Source organism: Coregonus clupeaformis, chromosome 39 (assembly GCF_020615455.1).
Source record: "Coregonus clupeaformis isolate EN_2021a chromosome 39, ASM2061545v1, whole genome shotgun sequence".
NCBI classification, from domain to species: domain Eukaryota; kingdom Metazoa; phylum Chordata; class Actinopteri; order Salmoniformes; family Salmonidae; genus Coregonus; species Coregonus clupeaformis.
The window spans coordinates 12,899,030-12,924,101 of record NC_059230.1 but is presented as its reverse complement, the minus strand read 5'-3'; the positions used below and the strand labels follow the sequence as shown (position 1 = coordinate 12,924,101).

Below are 25,072 nucleotides of genomic sequence, written 5' to 3'. Positions count from 1 at the left end.
TCCTTCACTCAGCCAGGGCATTGAAAATGGGTCGTGGATGGGTATTCCAGCATGACAATGACCCAAAACACACGGCCCAGGCAACAAAGGAGTGGCTCAAGAAGAAGCACATTAAGGTCCTGGAGTGGCCTAGCCAGTCTCCAGACCTTAATCCCATAGAAAATCTGTGGAGGGAGCTGAAGGTTCGAGTTGCCAAACCTCAGCCTCGAAACCTTAATGACTTGGAGAAGATCTGCAAAGAGGAGTGGAACAAAAGCCCTCCTGAGATGTGTGCAAACCTGGTGGCCAACTACAAGAAACGTCTGACCTCTGTGATTGCCAACAAGGGTTTTGCCACCAAGTACTAAGTCATGTTTTGCAGAGGGGTCAAATACTTATTTCCCTCATTAAAATGCAAATCAATTTATAACATTTTTGACATGCGTTCTTCTGGTTTTTGTTGTTGTTATTCTGTCTCTCACTGTTCAAATAAACCTACCATTAAAATTATAGACTGATCATGTCTTTGTCAGTGGGCAAACATACAAAATCAGCAGGGGATCAAATACTTTTTTCCCTCACTGTACGCCCCTATCTGTATTAACTTGCTGTATAAGTTTAGTTAGCTCCTCTTACTAAAAAGAGTTGGTTAAAGCACTTTCACACCACTCTAACACATGAAATGTGAAGTGATTAGCTCACAATTTTACATTTCATGGTTATTACTATGTAGCAAGCTAGAAAGTATTGTAGTTATTAACTACAGTATTCATTTGCTGAAAGTAGCACGGAAAAGTTGTTTGGTTATCTGCATCTGAATGGGAGTGTGTGTGTGTGTGTGTGTGTGTGTGTGTGTGTGTGGGTGCGTGGTTCACAGGTGCGTAAAGAGTATGGAAAGTGTCTGCGTACCCACTGCTGCAGTGGCAAGAGTGTGGAGAGTTCCATTGGCTCTGGGAAGAGCTCAGCCTCCCGCCCACCAGGGCGCTATTCCACAGGGTCACAGGTAGGTGGCGCCTCTCCTCTCACATCTTTCAAATTTCAATGTATTTGTTTGAGTACGAGCATATCTGATAATGATTTTTACTTGATTAATTGTAGCACGTTTATTGTATTTACTTTGTTAATGAATAGGTTGTTAAAAATACATTTATGAATTTTACAAATAGTCAACAGCACACCATCAGCCCCGGTCACGACGGAAGCTGATTTCAGCATCCATAATGAACCCTTTGATTATATATAGCAGCACATTGACACGACGGCTAACCACTACGCCTAGTTTTCGCCATGAACCGCATTTGAACGGAAGCGGTCGTAAACACGCTGTAATTTATCGGCAATTCGGAGGCTTTTAAATGAACGTGTAATTAGCAAAGTACATCATAAACCGGTGGGCTCTGGGTGGTTAGGGAGGTAGGGTTCTCTCTCTAAATGAAAGTTGGAAGTGAGACTTGGACAGAGAAAGACACCTTTGAAATATGGACACTGAACAACCCAACTCCCACACAGCCCTGGGTTGAAATATAATTAGTTTTTTTTTCGCTCAAAGACTTAAACTGTGCTTGATTGAGCTTGCATGGCGCAATGGAACCAATGGAATAGTCCCAAAGGTGCAAACTCTGCCCATGCTGTTACTGCAGGAAGGCTCGATCAAACGATTAAAGAATCTGAAAGAAAAATAACTACTATTTGACGGCAGGTCTACTCCCACAAGCACTTGTACACTTGAATATGGCCTTGACTTTTACAGCAGTGTAGAGTTATGAGAGGTAGCAATAACAGCAGTGAGACTTAGAAATAACAGCAGTGAGCCGTAGCAATAACCGCAACGAGAGGTAGCAATAACCGCAACGAGAGGTAGCAATAACAACAACGAGAGTTAGCAATAACCGCAACGAGAGGTAGCAATAACCGCAACGAGAGGTAGCAATAACAACAACGAGAGTTAGCAATAACCGCAACGAGAGGTAGCAATAACCGCAACGAGAGGTAGCAATAACAACAACGAGAGTTAGCAATAACCGCAACGAGAGTTAGCAATAACCGCAACGAGAGTTAGCAATAACCGCAACGAGAGTTAGCAATAACCGCAACGAGAGGTAGCAATAACAACAACGAGAGGTAGCAATAACAACAACGAGAGGTAGCAATAACAACAACGAGAGGTAGCAATAACAGTAGCAATGACTCAATTGTGATAACACTATTGTGAGTTTGGGAGTCAAACCTTTACAAAGCCTTACAGTAAAGCACAGTAACAAAGAATACAGTAATATACTGTGTGCGTGTTCAGCAACAAGAATGAATGTATCATCACAGGGTTGAGGTGTGTTTTTATATTGCTAGTGAATGTCGCTGCACACGCCCAAGACATACTGTATATGTATAAGTAAGCATTTCACTGTAATGTCTGCACCTGTTGTATTCGGCGCATGTGACCAATAAAATTTGATTTGATTTGATATGTCCTAACTGGAGGCCACCTAGTCTTTAAGCACTGAGTACAATACCGTTACAAAACCCCACTGACGTGTTGGTTGTAATGTTCCCTTTCTGCAGAGCCGGATCCGTCGGATGTGGAACGACACAGTCAGGAAACAGTCAGAGTCATCTTTCATAACCGGTGACATCAACAGCTCAGCGTCGTTGAACAGAGGTAATAATCAGTCAATTTGCACCACACATGTTTGAACGCCATGCAACCCACCAGCCTCTGCTTTAGGTTTTTGATGTTGTGTGACGTGAAGGAAGAAGGGAAGAATTGCCTTTGTGAAAAAACGGAAGGATTTCGTTTTGGGTCCTGAAGAGCTTATGGGTGCTTTTGTTCAACCACAGCACAGACACCTGATTCGAATGATTGACGAATAATGACCGTGATTGTTTGATTCAGGTGTGTTAGTTCTGGGCTGGACCAAAATCATGCACAACCAGTAGCTCTCTAGGACCGGAGTTGGAGATTCTTGCCCTATGCTCATCCAGTGTCCTGATTTGAAATATACTATCCTTCAAGTCAGCATAGTAGCCAATGGGTGGTTCTCACACTTGACTGTGGCATTTGTCACTTGATAAGAGATTGTCCACTTTGTGACTTGTGCACAGAACGAGTACACTGGAAAGAGTTGGATGAATATCATTTAGTTTTTTAAGATGAGAGAGTCATTAGTCTCCCACTCACCTGCTCGTATAGAAGGGGTCCTGCTGTTAATAAAACATTATTAATCCCTTATTTTATTAAAATATCAACTCATCCTAAATGACCTTGACTTTTGTAAAATAATTAAACTTTTAAATATGATAATGCAGTTAAAGTGTATGCGCTAATTGATCAAATTAAGAAACAAAACGTTGAATTTTGCACCTGATGGAACCAAGAACCAAAGTAAATGCCAATATGAATTGCTCAAAGCAAAATATTCAATTGAGGCAGGACTATTTGTTAATGCTATGCCAGTCTTCATGACGTTGTCAACCAACAAAGTAATGATAATTGCTTTATTCTTTAAAAATAAGTTGAACCATCCACAAAGGCTTATCTCCCAATTTCGTTATATGATGAAAATTATCTCCCAAAACGATCATAGAAATACACCATAACGTATTGGTTGGCGGTCCAAATAAATACACGTGTCTAGTGCTTACTCTGTCAGAGGCATTATATCATCCTCCTAGACCCTATCTGCACTAGATGATGATGCCACCCCCCTGACATTTCTCAGGGACGATTCCTCTCCAGACATGGGGTCCCTTGATGGAGGGGTTGAGTCCCTGCCACTACCTCACTCTCTAAATCTGCTCGCTGCTCCCTCTCAACCAGACACTAATGCGTAGTTATGATGACGGATTGATGTTAGACGGCGAGAGGAAGTGTCGAGATCTCAATAATTAGGCACTCAGCAACGAACGCCATCCCAAGACGTTGGCTTTTAGCGGGGGGAGGGAGAGAGAGAAAGGGGTGGAGCTTGGTGGGGTGGGCAGGCCTAGAAGACACTGCCATAGATGTATCACTAAGACCAGGAAGAGGGGAGTGAATTAATTAACACGTTTTCAGCTCAAGGCATTGAAACGCGTCAGGTCTGATGTATAACGCATGGGGATAAACACTAAGTCTGGCGGAGGATAACGCATCATGTTCTGAAGCGTCAGAAACATCACAAACCTCCCCCTTGCTCTTCTCTGCAATGTTATTATGGAATTACATTATGTGTGGAAGAGCATACATCTCTCCCTGCTAGTCCTTCTTCAACTCAGTATTCAGTACCTTGCCTCACAGTCTCTGCATAACTGCAGCTGACTCCATACTTCTCTCCTCTCGAGAGGGAAGCGTGCAATCATCTTGATAGCCTCGACTTGTTTAATTTATCCCTGCATTCACGATTATTGCTACACAATCGGTACGGTTTGGAAATGGTCCAAATGATCAAACACATACCCCATAAGTGGGGGAACCAACAGAGGGTGGGGAGGAGCTGTTTATAATTTCAAAATAGGCTGGTATTTTTGGAAGGCTTCATAATTAGAGAACCAAAAGCAACCGCAACAAGAAATGAGCACATAGTGATTATATCAAACTGAAATTATAACCTAATGGTATATACATCCATATTAATAGCCACATCAAACAATGTATGCAAATTAAGTCTAAAAGAGGAGTTTAGGTGAGTAAATCGTGATTTTGTGATTCTGCTCTGATGCATCAATGTGATTGTTGGAGTTGAAGATACTCCTGCAATGATATATTCATAGAATGATTTGCCTCTTAACACTCACTTAGTAAAGTTATTGAACTAGATAACTGATTGGACTTAAATATTTTTTTCTAAGCTCCAGGATTGTCCTTTGGGCAATGATAATGTCGGCCATTTTGTTAATGTTTATAACACTACACTGGCTTCGCTGTGTGGTCAGAGGAGTAGACAACCCAATAGGAAACTGATTTAGGTTCAAGTTCTAGTCAATAATAAATGTTCTAAGACAATAGCACAGCTACAGTATATCGCCTGTAGTCACACATAACAGCAGTTTTCATCTGTACCGTTCCCATTATGCCCTTGCTGGCCAAATTACACATATTGTAACTATTAACCCATTCCCAACATGTCATCATTAGCTCAGTGCGTTATGCACTTAGTACAGTATGCATAACAGAGCTGTACACAATCTTCAATGTTAGCTATCATAACTAGTCATACGTCTTCCAACTCCTGCCATTTCCTTGAGTCCTATACCTCTCCGTTCAGAATTGGTTCAGGCGTAGATTTGAGACACACTGACATTCCCTGGCACTGTATGTATAAGTCCAGAGTTATCGGTCGTTAGAGAACCAGTTTATCTCCTTCATTTCCCTCTCTCTCTCTCTCTCTCTCTCTCTCTCTCTCTCTCTCTCTCTCTCTCTCTCCTGGCTCTGACAGATTCAGAGCACTGCGAGAGAACAGTGTCCCTCGTCGGCAGAACTAATTGGCATGCATTTCCGCCTCTGCTGAACTTTTGGGTTTTTTGGAAGATATTTACGCACTCATTGGTACACACTGCACACTTGAATGGGGCATGTCATAGTGCGCATGTTAGGATCGCAATAATATCTTATTATGTGCTCTGAATCTGAAGAGAGAAAACATACTCTTAGATGTTTAGGCAATTTGAACATAACATATAAACAGGAGCTTATTGCAGATATGTTCAACTGGATACCGTAACACACAATATTTCAATATTTCACAAAATGATGCAATTTCACAAAGTCAGTCCGTTTTTTCCTCACTAACTGCTGTGCGGCATTCAACCCACATTCAAACTACCTCCTCCTCATTCATAGACATGGTGTTATCTTCTAGTCTAGATACAGTTAGTCATATTTCTCAAAGTCAAAAGGTTTATTTAGAACTGATCTAGGAACAGATGAGTCACACAAAGGCATCAGTCACTGCCGCATAGTCTGGGGGTGACGATTAGACAAATAGAATCGGAGCCTCTATTCTCACAAACTTCTGCTTTTGTTCAAACGAAGTAAAGTAGAAAGATATGGTACAGGGCAAAGGGACTACAAAGGAACTACAATGAGCAATGTAATGACGCTTACCATCCATGAGGATGTTTTATTTGAGGGTATTTCTGCCAGGGAATTGTCTATGGGAAAGATGAATGCAAAGAATTGAAGGCTATATTTTACGGGACAAATTGCATGGGAGATCTAGACCATTTACACAACGTAATACAGTAACCCGGAAATGTTAACTGCCAAAAGCTTTCATAACATCTTCAAATCAAATGGAGTTAAGCAGAAGAATCTGGTCAACTTTGGTATTAACATGTTCTATACTGTCAAGTGGTAATTTGACCATGTTATGTTCAGGTCCATTATTGAAGTGTTATGTTTTCGTTTGGATGTCTATGCTTCAAAACAATGTCTATGTTCGTACTGTTGCACACCGTCAGCTAGCATCTGTACCTTGTGGAATTGGGAGGGGAAAACAGCATTCAGCTCAAAAGCATTTGTAAAATGTCAAAAGGATTCCCCTTGAGATGGTCAATTTGGGACTCCCCCCCCCCCACCAATTCCACCTCTTGAATGTGAGCACACCATTTCTAACAATGCTAAATTGACGTTTATCCCATTGAATAAACAGAGTCATCATTGACCCACCTCACTGCTGCCGTCGTGATAAACAATGATCATGTCTGTTTCAAGCTTTGCTACTGTAGCCCAACTGTTTAACAACTTGCCCTAATGATCATGTGAATGTGTATTGCTGTCATTGCCTCGGCTGCATCTGCCTGACTGATACGTATGTTCTCTCTCTCTCTTTTTCTCTCCCTCTATTTCCCTCTTTCTCTCCCTCTATTTCCCTCTTTCTCTCCCTCTATTTCCCTCTTTCTCTTTCTCTCCCTCTGTCTCTATCTGGCTGCTCCAGGGGCTATGGCTAACCATCTCATAACTAATGCTCTCCTCCGTCCCCATGGCACTAACAATCCCTATAACACATTGCTCGGGGAATCGGCCGTCTATAACAACCCATCAGTGGGCATGTACAACACGCAAGGTGTGCTAGCCTTCTTTTCATTCCTTCATGAATGTCGCTAGACATTACTTTTTTGCTACAGAAATCTGCGTTTGTCTCCAAAAGACCTGCGTTTTCCCCAGCTGGAGGCTTTTGGCGGGACGGGGTGTATGGTGGCTTCCCTTTGGGGCATGCCATTCCGTCACTAATAATTTTGTCACACTCAACTCATTCATGTGCCTCACTTGCCTGGCATGCATAATTCAGTGTGGGGAAATGGTGCAATAAACCAAAACTATTGGTACGGGACATCAGCACGCCAATTGGGAGCTGAATACACCACCAGTCACATTATGTTTTGCTGCACTGTTGTCCATGAACCTTGCTGTGGTTGTCCATGAAGCTTGCTGTGGTTGTCCATGAAGCTTGCTGTGGTTGTCCATGAAGCTTGCTGTGGTTGTCCATGAAGCTTGCTGTGGTTGTCCATGAAGCTTGCTGTGTGCACTGCTGTGCCTATTGTCTTATGTCTGTTATCTTGTAAGTGTTGCTGGTAGATTGTTAAATGAACATCTTTGTTCTGTTAGTGCTCCCAATCAATGATTATAATATTTTTAAAAAACACAGAAGCTGAGCTACTAATGAAGTAGGATAAACAACATCACTTTTCTGCCTCTGGGATCCTTTCCAATAAGACAACATGATGTTAGCAATTTTTAGGACACTAAATGTAAGCCGCCTAACCTTCCTAATTATGCAAATATACGGGTATTCTATTAGTACTTATGTGCCTCAAAATCTGTAAAGCAGTATGTTTGCACAACCAGCAAAAAACAACATCAATGCACTACAATACTGTTGTTTTGCAGCTCATTAAAAAGAAGGCACAAAACAGTAGATTTTTCTACCAAAGCTGTTCAATATGTTAAAAGTACACGTGTCAGGCAAATTGTCTGAAAATGTGACTGAACTATATTTAGTCAGATCAATACTGCTGAAATAGCTATTATCGTCTTTCAATTCTAAACTGTCAAATAGGAGTTTTATGGAGTAACTCCAGCAGAGCTAACTACTGTATCAATGATGAACCCGTCCAAATAGCACTCAGTAGTACTCACTAGATCGTTATGGCAATATCAATAAAGTGATACATGTGAACCAATCCACTATTTTAAATCGTACACATTCTACAAGTCTATCATGACTTTGGCATGTCAGTAGGATATAACTGTTCAAATATGGATGATTATAGTAGAATTGCTCAAATGTTACCAAAGGAAATGCATGTAGGTTGCTATAGGTGCAATTTTAACACATGACCTGCAAAGTTAAAGGGGAAGTGTAGGATTTTACAACTTGTTGTCAGGTGGTTGCTCACCCGGAAAGTAGTGTATGGGCCAGGAGAAACTAAAATCCATGGTTTGGTTTTCTCTAAACAGCCACTACAAACGTCAGCTAACTTTAGCCACCGCTTACAAAAAATCTATGGGTGTGATAGGGGCATGTGTTTGTTGGCAATGGAGATTACTAGCATCAAATGTAATAACAAGATTAATACTGTACATCATATATGTAAACTCATTTTCCCCCCCTTGAATATACTGTGATCATAGTTTTTAAGAAAGTGTTATCAAGTGCGCATGGTGACATCACACACGGGATGTCATTTCTGGACGCATCATCAACCCTGTGTGAACGTCTCTTCTACCTGTTACTGTTATGCTTACTTGTTGTTTTCTTTCTTTCCTTTTCCTCATGCTGTCCATAAGACCCCTACAGAGAGACAAGTATGGGAGTCAAACTAAACATTGCTTACCAAATGTAATTGACCTTAGCTTTACTTTCTTTTCACTCTATGCTGACAAAGGGGGAATGAGAAAACAGTCATCTTATTTGGAAGTAGAAATCCAATTTCATAAACACAGGTCCTCCTCTGACTAATAGAAATGTTAGTCAATCTAAATTTAAGTTTGAATACTATTGTTCATTGGACAATGTTCAATGAACTATTCCAAAAATTATAAACTACTTCTGGAGAATGTCGATCAAATATATTCACAAAGGAGATGCCTTGAAAGAACTTAATATCTTATGCAAATCGATCAGCCCCAAGGAGCATCCATTTGATATAATAAGATCCAGAGGAGGCTGGTGGGAGGAGCCATAGGAGGACAGGATCATTGTAATGGCTGGAATGGAATTCATGGAGTCAAATATGGTTTCCATATGTTTGATGTGTTTAATACCATTCCATTTATTCCATTCCAGCCATTACAATGAGCCTTTCCTCCTATAGCTCCTCCCACCAGCCTCCTCTGATAAGATCTCATTGTCACGAATAGCTGACATCATTGTAATCCATAATGTAAGATTAAATTGGCCAAAGTAGCCGGCATGCTCCTGGTCCTAAGATATCGGATTAATCTCAAATCTTGGTCAATCAAGATCCAATGCCAATCTTGGAACTTGGTCACCACCAGCATATGTTACTGTTTTAAATGAATACAAGTTGAACTGCACTTTGGAGAAAACAAAGGTCAAACCTACATACAGTTTTTGCAACAACTAAAAAGGAGGGGAAAGGCTTAACTTTAGATGTTCCTCTTTCAAACGCATTTTAACTAGCCTGAAGACCTTGTATGAGGCTGAATGTTGACATTTTCCAAATTTGCATTGACGTATCCCTATAAGACACAGTGGACATTTTACTATTAAAAATCCACACTTTCTCTGCATGAGAGAACAGAAAGTCCTTTCCTAATGTATACCTGTAAAGTTGACCCCTTATTACCATATCCTCTATGGCCTATATTTATCATTGCAGAGTCAGTAAGTTTACCATGAACTTTCTTTCTATTTTAGTCTATGGCCAACTCCATTTAAAGATTAAGCTTTCTTAAAGGTAGACTCAGCAGTATGACATCATCATGGTAACAGACATAAAAAACAACACAATTCAAATATGCCAAGACTGCTACTATTGGCTCTTCCCTATTTGCCCCACCCTCAATCCCCATTGCCCACATTGTGGCAGATTTAAATGTTGTTTTTGTTGATGGCTGTAGGCAGGAAGTTGCCCCCAGTGTATTAATATGGCATATTGCTGAGTGTACCTTTAAATAGGGGATAATATGACTGGGGTCCAAATGTATAGACAGAGCTGTAGGTAGTGTATCTCGCTCTTAAAACAAAATGCATGGCTGTGGTTTGTTGTTGTTGAGTGTATGTGCCTAAAGCTTTACATGTTGTCGATTGTCACACGTATATAAATGTTTTCATGTTTGGACAAAGTTATTCCCAACTACATCACAACACAAGCCAAACAGAGAGGATCATGATAGAAATGTAGATTCCATTACAAGAACAATTTGAGTTTATAATTTTACTCAATGTGTGCTGCGTGTGTAAAGGTAAGTGTATCTTGTATTGACTGGCTATGTTAAAGCATTTAGACAATCTTGCAGTTAGTGAACATATCATATATACACAACACAAAATTGAAGTGAAAAATGTTGAACTAGTCCTAGATATCACAATCTGTGAGCCACCCTGAAGGTTGCACAACACATTAAAAGAAAGGAGATAGTTTTGGCAGGCCTAATGTGTGCATGAACACGTCCAAGCGGCTGACATTTAGCCATTCTAATGAGCGACCGCTACTTCCGTCCCTCTCATATTAGCTTTCCTCCTCTTTTCCTCTTTGTCCCACAGAGGGAATCCTGAACAATGCCCGGGATACAAGTGTCATGGATACTCTACCACTGAATGGTAACCATGGCAACAGCTACAGCATCGCCAGCGCCGAGTACATGAGCGACTGTGTCCAGATCATCGACCGGGGCTACAACCACAAGGAGACCACGCTGGAGAAGAAGATCCTGAAAGAGCTGACCTCCAATTACATCCCCTCCTATCTGAACAATCACGAGCAAAACCGCAACCTCATGAACAAGCTGGTGAACAATGTGAGCAACGGAGGCAAGGATGTTGGTCTGGGGGGTATGGGGATGGGTGTAGGGATGGGGATGAATGTGGCACTGGGCTTGGACGATCAATCTTCCTTCCCCCCGCACCTCCACGATGAGGGTCTGGGCCTGGAGTTGATTCGGGAGGAGTCCAACGCCCCCCTTCTGCCCCAGAGACCCCCTTTGCTGCCGCCCGTGGACAACCTCCACCACAACCACCTCCACAACCAGGGCCCGCCGCATCAGCCTCCGCTCCCCCACCACCACCACCCAGCCTTCTCCTCGGCCACCACCACCTCATCCTCGTCCCGCCGGCGGATCCCACAGGAAAACAGCGAGAGCTTCTTCCCCCTGCTCACCAACGAGAACACCCAGGACGTGGAGCCCATTTCGCCCAGCCCCCACCCCCCACCACCTGCACCACCACATGGACTCCCTCTACACCAGCATGCCCGTGCTGGCAGGCCTACCGGATACCACAGCCATCGGCACCACCACTGCCCCCCTCGCTGATAAAGATGCCGGAGAGGGCCACCCGGCAGGGGGCAAGAGCCCAGAGGCCAGCCAGGACGACGTCTACTACAAGAGCATGCCCAACCTGGGCTCACGTAACCACCTGCACCAGCTACACTCCTACTACCAGCTGGGGAGGGGCAGCAGCGACGGGTTCATCGTGCCCCCCAACAAGGAGGATCTGTCCCCTGAAGAGGCCCCCCAGGAGCCCTCTCACCTGGTCACGAGCCTATAGGCCTACAGACCCAACCCCCCTGACCCATTCGCCCCAATCCCTTCTCGCCGTGTGGTTCCCCATTTTTTTCTGCCTCCCCTTCTCCCTACGCGTTCCCCCTTTTTTTTACTCTGTGTCCCGAAGTTGAAAAGCGAAAGTGATGCCTGTCTAATACTGACCGCAAACAGAATATTGAAACTGTTATGTTTTGTGGATAATACGACTCAACTCGGTTAGATGTTGGAGAAATCTGTTGATGTGCATTTCACTTTTTTTGCCAGATGCCGAACCTTGTATGGATTGATGTGTTTTCTTTCAGTGGGAGGGGAGATGAACACTCGGGATAGCGGGATCTCAGGCTCTGAAATGCATTTTGACAGTCCAAAGGAACTACAAACGGACCCCAAAAACGTTCTGCTACTAGTTGATGTGTAGAGTTAAAATCAGAACAAATCAAGAATAAGACTATTTTATTATACTTCTGTATCCATACTGGCTTTTTAAGGGGGGTTCTTCCTCTATGGTGATATTGCAGCACATTTTGTGCTGAAGTGTTCCTGCAAGTTCGACTAAACTTATTTTGAACAATGAAGGACTTTAAATCACGTGCTTTACAGCATATTTTTATTTTTATTTTTTATTTTGCTGTAACAATAATAATTGTTGAAAAAGATAAAGAAAAAAACGAATAACAGAGAATTATGAGATATTTCTATGTAAATGTACAGATACTAGCATTGCACATAATAGTATGATTTTTGTTCCACCCAAACCTTTGTCTCTGTAAATGTAGTTGTTGCGGAGCATTTCCTTTCTGTTGTGCTGGTCTTGAGCATTATTTTAACTTTTCATTTTTTCCAAGAAACAACAAACAAAGCAACAAAACTAAATAACACCCCCAAAAAAATCACAAAACACTTACCGTACATGATTTTGTTCTCTAGCGATGTAACCGCCCATGTTTTCTGAACCATTTTAGTTTTACAGTTTGATTATTTCTTCACTGTGTAGATAGAAAGATAATTCTGGTTCACCCACCGTAGAAGGGGACGAAATCACAAGTGTCCGAAGAGTTGGCCTGCAGAGAGAAAGCTATTTTATTTTCTCATCAGTTAAAAGAGACAGGTGCTTCTCAGAGAGAAAGAGAACAAATTGAATATCAATAAGCAACTAGGCACTGCAAAACTGAACTTTTTGAGTGAGGAAAAACAACTGGAAATGTGTTGCTGTAAAATATATTTATTTATTTGTTCAAAAGACAAAATAAAGTGATAAATGGAGGTAAAGAATTTAGCAGCACAGATTAGTTTTTATTATGAGTATGATTATGGCTTTTTATTTATTCATTTTTGTATTGGTTTCCAAGTTGAATGACCTCATAACTAATATTTGTTGTAACAGTGAAACTTGTTTGCCAACAAATAAATTACTGATTAAGATTTACCACATAGTTATTGCAAAGGTTTTGTGTTTTTTGTGGGGTGTACATAGCTATTGCTCCAAAAGGCAAAGCAAGGCCTTCCTTGTAAAGATAGTGTTGTATGACCTCTGTTTAGAAAATAAATGACCGACCGGCTCGATTCGGTCTTGAATTATTTTTTATTTTTTACATTGGATAAAAGTAGGGGCTCAGAGCTAGAAAATTGTATTTCATACACTACAGTTGAGGAACAATGGGAAAGTAATTCTGCTTTGAAAGTTGATAAACTTGTAACCTCACTTTTGAGAAAAATATTTTTGCCAACGTTTACTGACACAGGCCATATTCAACGGGTGTTGAGCATTCTTAAATGTGTCAGTTATTCTGCACTCTGGCACACTCAGATGAGAGTGCTCTGAAATCGGAGTAGATAGCCAGAGCGAATTTACCAGCTACGTCTATCGACAGTTGTCGTAGTGACATCATGAACATTCTATTGAAATGGTTACTTGTATAGTGTAGTCTTTTGTTTAGACATGTAGCTAGCTAGCTAAACAATCCCAACTCAAAACGTTACTACCCTTCATGAATCTGCAGGTAGCTAACCAACCAGGTTCAATGTTAGCTAGCTAACATTAGGCTATAACTAGCAATGCAAATAGCTCTGAGATATGAATAATATTACTACACAGATCATACAGCTACAGTGAGGGAAAAAAATATTTGATCCCCTGCTGATTTTGTACGTTTGCCCACTGACAAAGACATGATCATTCTATCATTTTAATGGTATGTTTATTTGAACAGTGAGAGACAGAATAACAACAACAAAAACCAGAAAAACGCATGTCAAAAATGTTATAAATTGATTTGCATTTTAATGAGGGAAATAAGTATTTGACCCCTCTGCAAAACATGACTTAGTACTTGGTGGCAAAACCCTTGTTGGCAATCACAGAGGTCAGACGTTTCTTGTAGTTGGCCACCAGGTTTGCACACATCTCAGGAGGGATTTTGTTCCACTCCTCTTTGTAGATCTTCTCCAAGTCATTAAGGTTTCGAGGCTGACGTTTGGCAACTCGAACCTTCAGCTCCCTTCACAGATTTTCTATGGGATTAAGGTCTGGAGACTGGCTAGGCCACTCCAGGACCTTAATGTGCTTCTTCTTGAGCCACTCCTTTGTTGCCTTGGCCGTGTGTGTTGGGTCATTGTCATGCTGGAATACACATCCACTACCCATTTTCAATGCCCTGGCTGAGTGAAGGAGGTTCTCACCCAAGATTTGACGGTACATGGCCCCGTCCATCGTCCCTTTGATGCGGTGAAGTTGTCCTGTGCCCTTAGCAGAAAAACACCCCCAAAGCATAATGTTTCCACCTCCATGTTTGACGGTGGGGATGGTGTTCTTTGGCTCATAGGCAGCATTCCTCCTCCTCCAAACACGGCGAGTTGAGTTGATGCCAAAGAGCATCTCATCTGACCACAACACTTTCACCCAGTTCTCCTCTGAATCATTCAGATTGGCAAACTTCAGACGGCCCTGTATATGTGCTTTCTTGAGCTGGGGGACCTTGCGGGCGCTGCAGGAGTTTAGTCCTTCACGGCGTAGTGTGTTACCAATTGTTTTCTTGATGACTATGGTCCCAGCTGCCTTGAGATCATTGACAAGATCCTCCCGTGTAGTTCTGGGCTGATTCCTCACCGTTCTCATGATCATTGCAACTCCACGAGGTGAGATCTTGCATGAAGCCCCTGGCCGAGGGAGATTGACAGTTATTTTGTGTTTCTTCCATTTGCGAATAATCGCACCAACTGTTGTCACCTTCTCACCAAGCTGCTTGGCGATGGTCTTGTAGCCCATTCCAGCCTTGTGTAGGTCTACAATCTTGTCCCTGACATTGGAGAGCTCTTTGGTCTTGGCCATGGTGGAGAGTTTGGAATCTGATTGATTGATTGCTTCTGTGGACAGGTGTTTTTTATACAGGTAACCATCTGAGATTAGGAGCACTCCCTTTAAGAGTGTGCTCCTAATTTCAGCTCGTTACCTGTATAAAAGACACCTGGGAGCCAGAAATCTTTCTGATTGAGAGGGGGTCAAATACTTATTTCCCTCATTAAAATGCAAATCAATTTATAACATTTTTGACATGCGTTTTTCTGGATTTTTTTGTTGTTATTCTGTCTCTCACTGTTCAAATAAACCTACCATTAAAATTATAGACTGATCATTTCTTTGTCAGTGGGCAAACGTACAAAATCAGCAGGGGATCAAATACTTTTTTCCCCTCACTGTAGTGAGCAAGCCAGCTAACCTTAGCTAGCTAGCTAACAGTACACTTTAAATTCAAATGAAAACGTCTTTCTGACAAAATTAGAAACGTGTAATATCTGAAAATGTAGCTTCTCCCTCTCTGTCACGGATGCCATGGTTGCCCTTAGTTTGAAGATGTAATCCGGAGACTGGTGTTTTATCCAACAGCCTTCTGTGTATTCTCTTTTTGACTCCGACTGCATACTTGCAATCAAACGCCAGCATTTTCTCCATCTCCTTAGCTGTCATACTCTAATTCCACTGATTTCAAAACTCGGTCCTCCAGAAAGTGGAGAGCAACACTTATGCAGATCTACTAAGTGATATATTTTTTTAAAGCTGCATTAGAAAGGATTACCTATACATACTGACCAGCTCATCAGCTCATCTCATCTCGGCATGTCCAGCCCTCATTATCTCAGCCAATCATGGCTAGCGTGAAGGTTGCTGTCTTTTTCCGTGGCTAAACCAACTAGGCTCGTCATTTTAACCATTTTATTCGTATTTACAGATGGCATACAAGTTTGTTATTAAGGCACATGAAAGTTCACATGTTCCAGAAGGAATTTCTGCCAAAACACGCATTTTGAAAAGTTTACGTTCAAATGGCTCGCCTGTGAAGTAGTGACGCATGACATATGCCTAGTTTCCTGAAACTAGTCACATATCTCAATAGATTCAGCTATTTCATGAACACAATAAATGACAATGTATCACTGCTGGTATAATGTACTCTGTATATGTGGGATAACAACTGAGTGAGTGCACAAAAAAGTGAACGTCAATCAATTTACCCTGACATGCACTATGAAGAAAGGTGGGTAAGTAATCATTCATTTTCATATGAATATTGGCCTTTATGCAATGGGTGGGTCTAATCCTGGATGCTGATTGGTTAAAATATGGGCCTTTATTTTTACTTACAGATCTGTCATGACCGTGTTTTATCAGATTATTTACTTTCTCAACTGAGTGGGTATGGAGACTGCTGTAGTTAGTGGCCAGAGCATAGATTTCGGTCTTACCTTGTCCGTAGACGTCTTATATGGTAAGGAAACCAATATGTCAAAATGTGGGTGAATTGTCCTTTGAACATTTAGCATTTTCCAGATGGTTCCACTGTTCCAATACTTTGTGGCAGGGTCATGGTCAGCTATGTGATGGTGGTAATGACCCAATATAACATGGCATTCGTCATATCATATTGTTCAAGATGCTTATAGTGAAGTGCCATTTGATTGGACAATTATTGTAATGCAAGTGTTGTACTGTACATTAAATATTGTCCATGTTGTGTATTGTTGCATTTGCCATAATTCATATGATAGCGTTAACATTTCCCCCAATCAAATTCAGCACCTCTCCTTAATGACTTGCATACAAAGCAGTAAGAAAATTAAAATGACCGCCTCCAATCCCATATTCATGTAGTCGCAGTTGTGATTGATGGCCAAGTCATAATGAAAAATTACAAGGGGATGTGAGGCTCGTCTAAAGGGTGGCCGGGCCCGATGCTTCCTTCCTCCCCCATGGATATGCATGAGGCTAGATCTCCTCTTGGATCTCTCGCCAGTAGCAGTGAAGAGCTATGGCCCTCGCCGCGTGTCAGTTTGACTGGCGTTTGCAAAGCGGGTGAGTTAATAAAATGTGCTGAAAAAGTGACTCTGGCCTCCTTCCTCTTTATTAATGAGTCATTACGCTAGCTCATAAGCAGCCCCGCGGGCCCTCGCCTCCGCGTCGTTTCCGTGTACATGCTGACGTGACACAAAACGGCCCCGTCAGGAGTAAACACAGGTCTGTAATTGACACAACTACTCAACCGCTGAGTCTGGCGTGTGTGTGTGTGTGTTCTACATGATACATGCTAGTTTGCTCGTGTGAAGGATGGTTTCACTTACTTTTTTTGGCTGGCAGATCAATCACATTCACTGGAAATGGGAGAAAATGTCAAATTAGTCTGTAGATACGTGTTAGTTCTGTGAGGGAAAGGCTTTATATATGTTTAGGCTGTGGCATCTCGGTAAGGGCATCATGGGAAAAGGCAAAACAACTTCCCTTTTATCCATGGGCGTTCAGATGAATAGTTCAGTTTCTTTTGCTTCACGTATTATGCAGTTTTATGAATACAATAACTATAATACATTATCCATAAATCATACATTCAGTAGTTGTTTTGAATGTTTTCCTAGGCTATAAACAACTGCGTAATTGTAATTGATGTTGTGCGCCTAATGTGCTATCTATGGAACAGGTCACATGACGTTTTAAAGAAATAATCAATTTATTGATATTTTGAATCATCTGTTGTCTTTTTAGCACACACTGTACATGGAAACATGTACAGATTCCCCTACCACAATGATATATGCTAACAAAAGTATACCAGGCATCCACCAACAACTGACATATTCAACTTAATTCTCATAAAAAGTCAATGAAATCTGAGGAAAAGGCAGTGCATCACAACTATCCTTTTGTAAATGAAGCTTATTTTCCCCACACGGGTACACAGGGCACACATACACAATCATTCATTTCAAACTTTCAAATCCCCCAAGAAACTCCTTTCTGACAACCCATCCCCTAGTCATTCCGTGCAACCAGAGTTATCTCTGGAGGACAGGGAAGGACATTATCTGACAGGGAAGGATATTGTCTATCCCCTCTGCCCTCCTCCCTCTCTACCTCCACCACCTGTCCATGCCATCCATCCTGTCGGCCATGAGAAAAGAAACTCAACTTTAAAATTAAGAACAAGAACTTGAAATCCTTACATCTCAAAACAAAGAAGATTTGACTTTCTCTTTTTGTAATGTCATATTGCATGTTTGGTTGTGAATGTTCACAAAACATTCTGGGACAAAATGAACAACATAAGGTTGTGTTTTTTCATCATTGCTTGGTCTGACAGCTCTGTCAGTAATTGAGACACATTCTTTAGGGAGTGGGACCACTTTGTTATTGTGCATGCAATTGCAATTTGTGGCATGAAAGGAAGATGAAAACATTGAAAAGGCACTTCTACAGACAGAGTATCACCATTTGGAACTTAATTGTATGTTTTTCAATATATCATTTGATCTTTCTGGTGGGTCTTCCCACTGGGGGAAAAATTGTTAAATCAACGTTGTTTCCACCTCATTTCAACAATTACAACAAAAATGCAATGTGATGACATTGAATCAACGTGGAAAACAGATTGGATTTGCAAAAAGTCATCAACGTAAGGGCATTTGCGCTTCTTTTTTTTTTACCCACCTTTTAACCTAAATCCATTGACATGGTGAATCGTTTAGTTGATTTTGTGTTGAATTCACGTTAGTTGAAAACTCAACCAAATGTAAATAAAAAATCTAGATGTTAAAATTACATCGGTGCTCAGTGGGTCGTTGTTAATATGGCTGTAAAGTTATTTATAGTGAATTATGAGAAACAGAATGTTTTGTATTGGAAAACCACCTTGTGTGTGTGTGTGTACGTGCTGTGTGTGTGTGTGTGTGTGTTCAGGAACATTTGTATTGCATGTATGAATACCAGTGAAAGAGTAGGTCAGATAGGACTTCTATAAAATGGCTCATTTCATATCTGTCTCTCCCTGTAAAATCAATGGGTGAATGCCCCGCAGAATTCCAAATGAAAGGTGAATCAATGTCATCTCATGGCTTTGTGTATTGGGACGACCTGACAGTCCTTGCAAATAAAAGAAACTGCCTCCCTACCCTTTTCTGTTGAGATAACATTGATTTAAGATAGAGGGGATTGTGTCAATGTTTGCTACCCTGGGGTCCATTGTGTAAAGGCGACATGGCCAAAGCTATGGTTTATCTTGGAGAGCTTTCAGAAGTTGGGGATTTTGAGGAGAGCTGCAGATAAACAAAGTTGTGAGGGTGATTGAGAAAAAAGGTTGAACCTAAAAACATATTTAAAGTTCACAGCAAAACATCACTTCACTTGGCTTCACCTGCTGTGCCTTACCAGTGTTTAGTCTAGCTGGAAAGTGAAAGTCTAGTGCTAGAAAGCTCTTTGGACATTTTATGGAGAGCAATAGCTATGTTATGTGTTCAATTTAGCAGCCATTAGGTACTGTCACTGTAGGGAATATAGGGGTAAGTTGAGCCACCCTTGTTTCTAGGAAACATACACAACTGAGCTACAGTCCCCTGTAGAAATGTATTTGAACAGTGAGAGACAGAATAACAACAAAAAAATCCAGAAATACGCATGTCAAAAATGTTATAAATTGATTTGCATTTTAATCACCTCGTGGAGTTGCAATGATCATGAGAACGGTGAGGAATCAGCCCAGAACTACACGGGAGGATCTTGTCAATGATCTCAAGGCAGCTGGGACCATAGTCACCAAGAAAACAATTGGTAACACACTACGCCGTGAAGGACTGAAATCCTGCAGCGCCCGCAAGGTCCCCCTGCTCAAGAAAGCACATATACAGGGCCGTCTGAAGTTTGCCAATGAACATCTGAGTGATTAAGAGGAGAACTGGGTGAAAGTGTTGTGGTCAGATGAGACCAAAATGGAGCTCTTTGGCATCAACTCAACTCGCCGTGTTTGGAGGAGGAGGAATGCTGCCTATGACCCCAAGAACACCATCCCCACCGTCAAACATGGAGGTGGAAACATTTTGCTTTAGGGGTGTTTTTCTGCTAAGGGCACAGGACAACTTCACCGCATCAAAGGGACGATGGAATCAAATCTTGGGTGAGAACCTCCTTCCCTCAGCCAGGGCATTGAAAATGGGTCGTGGATGGGTATTCCAGCATGACAATGACCCAAAACACACGGCCAAGGCAACAAAGGAGTGGCTCAAGAAGAAGCACATTAAGGTCCTGGAGTGGCCTAGCCAGTCTCCAGACCTTAATCCCATAGAAAATCTGTGGAGGGAGCTGAAGGTTCGAGTTGCCAAACGTCAGCCTCGAAACCTTAATGACTTGGAGAAGATCTGCAAAGAGGAGTGGAACAAAATCCCTCCTGAGATGTGTGCAAACCTGGTAGCCAACTACAAGAAACGTCTGACCTCTGTGATTGCCAACAAGGGTTTTGCCACCAAGTACTAAGTCATGTTTTGCAGAGGGGTCAAATACTTATTTCCCTCATTAAAATGCAAATCAATTTATAACATTTTTGACATGCGTTTTTCTGGATTTTTGTTGTTGTTATTCTGTCTCTCACTGTTCAAATAAACCTACCATTAAAATGATAGACTGATCAATTCTTTGTCAGTGGGCAAAAAATCAGCAGGGGATCAAATACTTTTTTTCCCTCACTGTATGCCGGTATCGAGGCACTAAGTCACTTGGGAGTTGGATTGCTCCTGATGCCACAAGAAAACGGGTCGTCTGACATTCGCATGAAGCCACAGCCAGTTCATTTGGAAGATAATCCTTACTGTGTACAGGCCACAATATATATAGGACGGCAGTCCATCTAGCCAGCAACCCGGTAATGACTGTTCAGGGACTTGCAGAACATACTGTAGTATATAGCACAAGATTAACTGCATATGACAGGATCCCACTTCTGCAATGACAAACATGTCCCCCTGTATACAGAATCAGACCCTCTTTTTTTTTGGCACATTTTACCATAGAATTAGGAATTAGAATACTAGAATGGACATGAACATTCTATTGTTGGTCAGGGAGTTGGTCAACCATGGTTTGCCAGTGCTGTGGTAAGATATTGTGTAAAACATTGAATGTGAAAAATATATATGCACTGTGTATGTTAGCTGGGCCAGCCAGTTTTAGTGGAATGATTCCATAAATATGTCAAATTAACTGCCAAAATTGCCAACATTCCATTCAAACAATGCAGTCAATCCACAGCCATATACTGGCTCAAATAAGTTGATAGGACTTAGACAAGTTGTAAATGCAACAAGTACTGATATTGTATTGTATAATAGCACTCACAGCTTTCCAAGAAAACTAAATCTGAGACATTTATGGTCTGTTTATATATATATATATATATATATATATATATATATATATATATATATATAACATGCTCAAAAAAATAAAGGGAACACTTAAACAACACATCCTAGATCTGAATGAATGAAATAATCTTATTAAATACTTTTTTCTTTACATAGTTGAATGTGCTGACAACAAAATCACACAAAAATTATCAATGGAAATCAAATTTATCAACCCATGGAGGTCTGGATTTGGAGCCACCCTCAACATTAAAGTGGAAAACCACACTACAGGCTGATCCAACTTTGATGTAATGTCCTTAAAACAAGTCAAAATGAGGCTCAGTAGTGTGTGTGGCCTCCACGTGCCTGTATGACCTCCCTACAACGCCTGGGCATGCTCCTGATGAGGTGGCGGATGGTCTCCTGAGGGATCTCCTCCCAGACCTGGACTAAAGCATCCACCAACTCCTGGACAGTCTGTGGTGCAACGTGGCGTTGGTGGATGGAGCGAGACATGATGTCCCAGATGTGCTCAATTGGATTCAGGTCTGTGGAACGGGCGGGCCAGTCCATAGAATCAATGCCTTCCTCTTGCAGGAACTGCTGACACACTCCAGCCACATGAGGTCTAGCATTGTCTTGCATTAGGAGGAACCCAGGGCCAACCGCACCAGCATATGGTCTCACAAGGGGTCTGAGGATCTCATCTCGGTACCTAATGGCAGTCAGGCTACCTCTGGCGAGCACATGGAGGGCTGTGCGGCCCCCCAAAGAAATGCCACCCCACACCATGACTGACCCACCGCCAAACCGGTCATGCTGGAGGATGTTGCAGAACGTTCTCCACGGCGTCTCCAGACTCTGTCACGTCTGTCACATGTGCTCAGTGTGAACCTGCTTTCATCTGTGAAGAGCACAGGGCGCCAGTGGCGAATTGGCCAATCTTGGTGTTCTCTGGCAAATGCCAAACGTCCTGCACAGTGTTGGGCTGTAAGCACAACCCCCACCTGTGGACGTCGGGCCCTCATACCACCCTCATGGAGTCTGTTTCTGACCGTTTGAGCAGACACATGCACATTTGTGGCCTGCTGGAGGTCATTTTGCAGGGCTCTGGCAGTGCTCCTCCTGCTCCTCCTTGCACAAAGGCAGAGGTAGCGGTCCTGCTGCTGGGTTGTTGCCCTTCTACGGCCTCCTCCACGTCTCCTGATATACTGGCCTGTCTCCTGGTAGCGCCTCCATGCTCTGGACACTACGCTGACAGACACAGCAAACCTTCTTGCCACAGCTCGCATTGATGTGCCATCCTGGATGAGCTGCACTACCTGAGCCACTTGTGTGGGTTGTAGACTCCGTCTCATGCTACCACTAGAGTGAAAGCACCGCCAGCATTCAAAAGTGACCAAAACATCAGCCAGGAAGCATAGGAACTGAGAAGTGGTCTGTGGTCACCACCTGCAGAACCACTTCTTTATTGGGGGTGTCTTGCTAATTGCCTATAATTTCCACCTGTTGTCTATTCCACTTGCACAACAGCATGTGACATTTATTGTCAATCAGTGTTGCTTCCTAAGTGGACTGTTTGATTTCACAGAAGTGTGATTGACTTGGAGTTACATTGTGTTGTTTAAGTGTTCCCTTTATTTTTTTGAGCAGTGTATATATGAGGCTATTTATACAGAATTTGTATAAAACCTGTGTAAACAGTTTTTATAATTAAATGACAATATTTTAGGGTGACTATAATTCATTGACACAATTTCTGATAAATCACATGCCTTACTTTTATTTTCATGCATTAGTAAAAGCAGGAAATGCATCACCTATGCCACTACTGAAATTCATTCCAATTTGACTGGTTTGGGATTTCTCCCTGACCAAGATGTCTGCCATTTTCACCCCATTATTGAACTTTGCGTGTATGACATACTGTGACCCCTCTAGTAATTTAATAGGTTGGTATCAATAAAACGTCACAATATGGTGCAGAGTTCGATTTGGCTGCTGGGGGTCAAGGGGTTTCCACTAGTTACCGCAGCCACAAAGTCAATATTGGCTATATCATAAAAGTTCATGAAAACAAAAATGCGCTTTTTGGTTTTATTTTAAGGTTAGGTTAGGCATACGGTTAGCAGTGTGGTTAAGGTTAGGGTTAAATTTTAAGAATTTATAAATAGGCGGGGTTTAGCACTTTGGCTATGGTAGCCTCCTGTAGCTCAGTTGGTAGAGCATGGCGTTTGCAACGCCAGGGTTGTGGGTTAGATTCCCACGGGGGGGGCAGTATGAAAAATGTATGCACTCACTAACTGTAAATCGCTCTGGATAAGAGAGTCTGCTAAATGACGTAAATGTAACTAGTGATGACCAGGGTAAGGAGACCCCCAGCTCCACTAAAACCATTGACAACCTATGTGCCGTTTTCAAAGGATTGTTAAATACTTTTTTATAACTATTTGGTTTTAATATCGTCACCTCTTGAAGGGCGTAGTCAGAACTGCACATTACCAATTATTCCACATTTAGCTCTATCATCAGAGTAATACAGCAAGTAACTGCAGGCTTTTCATGATCAGTAAACATCAATTGATCATGTATTTTCAGATACGTGAGGGTAGCCCTATTCATTTGGCATGTAGATAACTTGCTAGCTAAGCAAACAACGTGTTTTTTAGCTTGCTTCATCAGAGATTACGCCAAAGACAGTACAGTATGAAGATAGGAAGAAACTGCTTCTCCAATAGAAATCCCTGATCATGCTTGTAGGCGACGTCATGGCGACACTGGCTAGCTAAGCTCATGCGCAGAAAGACGTCATTGTGTTTAATGGCCGTCTTGCGCATGTGCAGGCCATCAAATCAAAGGCACTCCTTCGATATAACGTTTCTTTTTTACAAAAATGAAAACGTGTCAGTTTGTCACTTTCACGAGGTTGGAGTAATAACATGTTCAACGACTTAAGACATTGGCTCGAATCTAAAGTAGGTTTTGCCGTTTAGATTTTGAGAAAATTAACAACTAAGGAATGATTTTTTACTTCTCTCATTGACTTCTCAAACCCCGGCAAAAAGGAAAAAGGCTACATTAGCTCTACTTATCACTATGTTTAGCCAACTGTGCAAAGTTTCTACCGGTAGCTTGCAAGTAAACATTATCAGCTAACAGTTCATTGGCAAATGTGCCCTTCTGCTGCTTGACAGACAGAGCCCACAAACGATGGGAAATTAACCTAAACCACTCATACTTGTCAGGTATAGTCACTTTTATTTTATGGCCATTATTGAGAGATATCGTGAGGCTATCCTCGCGTATCTGAAATTACATGATCGATCGATTGATGTTTACTGATCATGAAAAGCATGCGGTTACTTGCTGTATAACTCTGAAGATAGAGCTAAATGTGCGCAATTGTTTTGCATGGAATAATCGGAAATTTGTAGTTCTGGCTATGCTCTTCAAGAGGTGATGATATTACAACCAAATAGTTAACATTTATTTAACAATCCCTTGAAAACTGAACACAGTTGTCAATGGTTTTAGCGGAGCTGGGGGTCTTCTTTGCCCCCAGCAGGCAAATCGAACTCAGTCGGTCTTAAGTTACTATTGAGAGTAAGAATAGTAGGATACACCAGGTGCAATTTTTAAATGTGGTTGAGAAACAGCAGTTTTTCTCTTATGTCAGTCACTCAATTACTTGACAATTATCCATTTACATTTTTCGATTGTTAGTTAGTCTAGCCA

General features: G+C 41.7%; 1 protein-coding gene across 10 annotated transcripts in view; it reads left to right on the top strand.

Moving 5' to 3' along the window:
- Nucleotides 1–13,117, top strand: part of LOC121554692 (adhesion G protein-coupled receptor L3) — a 318,628-nt gene extending 305,511 nt beyond the window's left edge. For 4 of the 10 annotated variants that reach the window (XM_041868385.2, XM_041868384.2, XM_041868370.2 and 1 more), the window contains 5 exons: nucleotides 857–982; nucleotides 2,539–2,635; nucleotides 6,888–7,016; nucleotides 8,741–8,758; nucleotides 10,683–11,545. In XM_041868385.2, the coding sequence (XP_041724319.2) occupies nucleotides 857–982; nucleotides 2,539–2,635; nucleotides 6,888–7,016; nucleotides 8,741–8,758; nucleotides 10,683–11,449 (1,137 nt within the window). In that variant the 3' untranslated portion in view covers nucleotides 11,450–11,545. Of the gene's footprint in view, nucleotides 1–856; nucleotides 983–2,538; nucleotides 2,636–6,887; nucleotides 7,017–8,740; nucleotides 8,793–10,682 lie in introns of all 10 variants that reach the window. The other 6 variants (XM_041868379.2, XM_041868378.2, XM_041868381.2 and 3 more) reach the window with 4 other exon arrangements.
- Nucleotides 13,118–25,072: the final 11,955 nt, after the last annotated feature.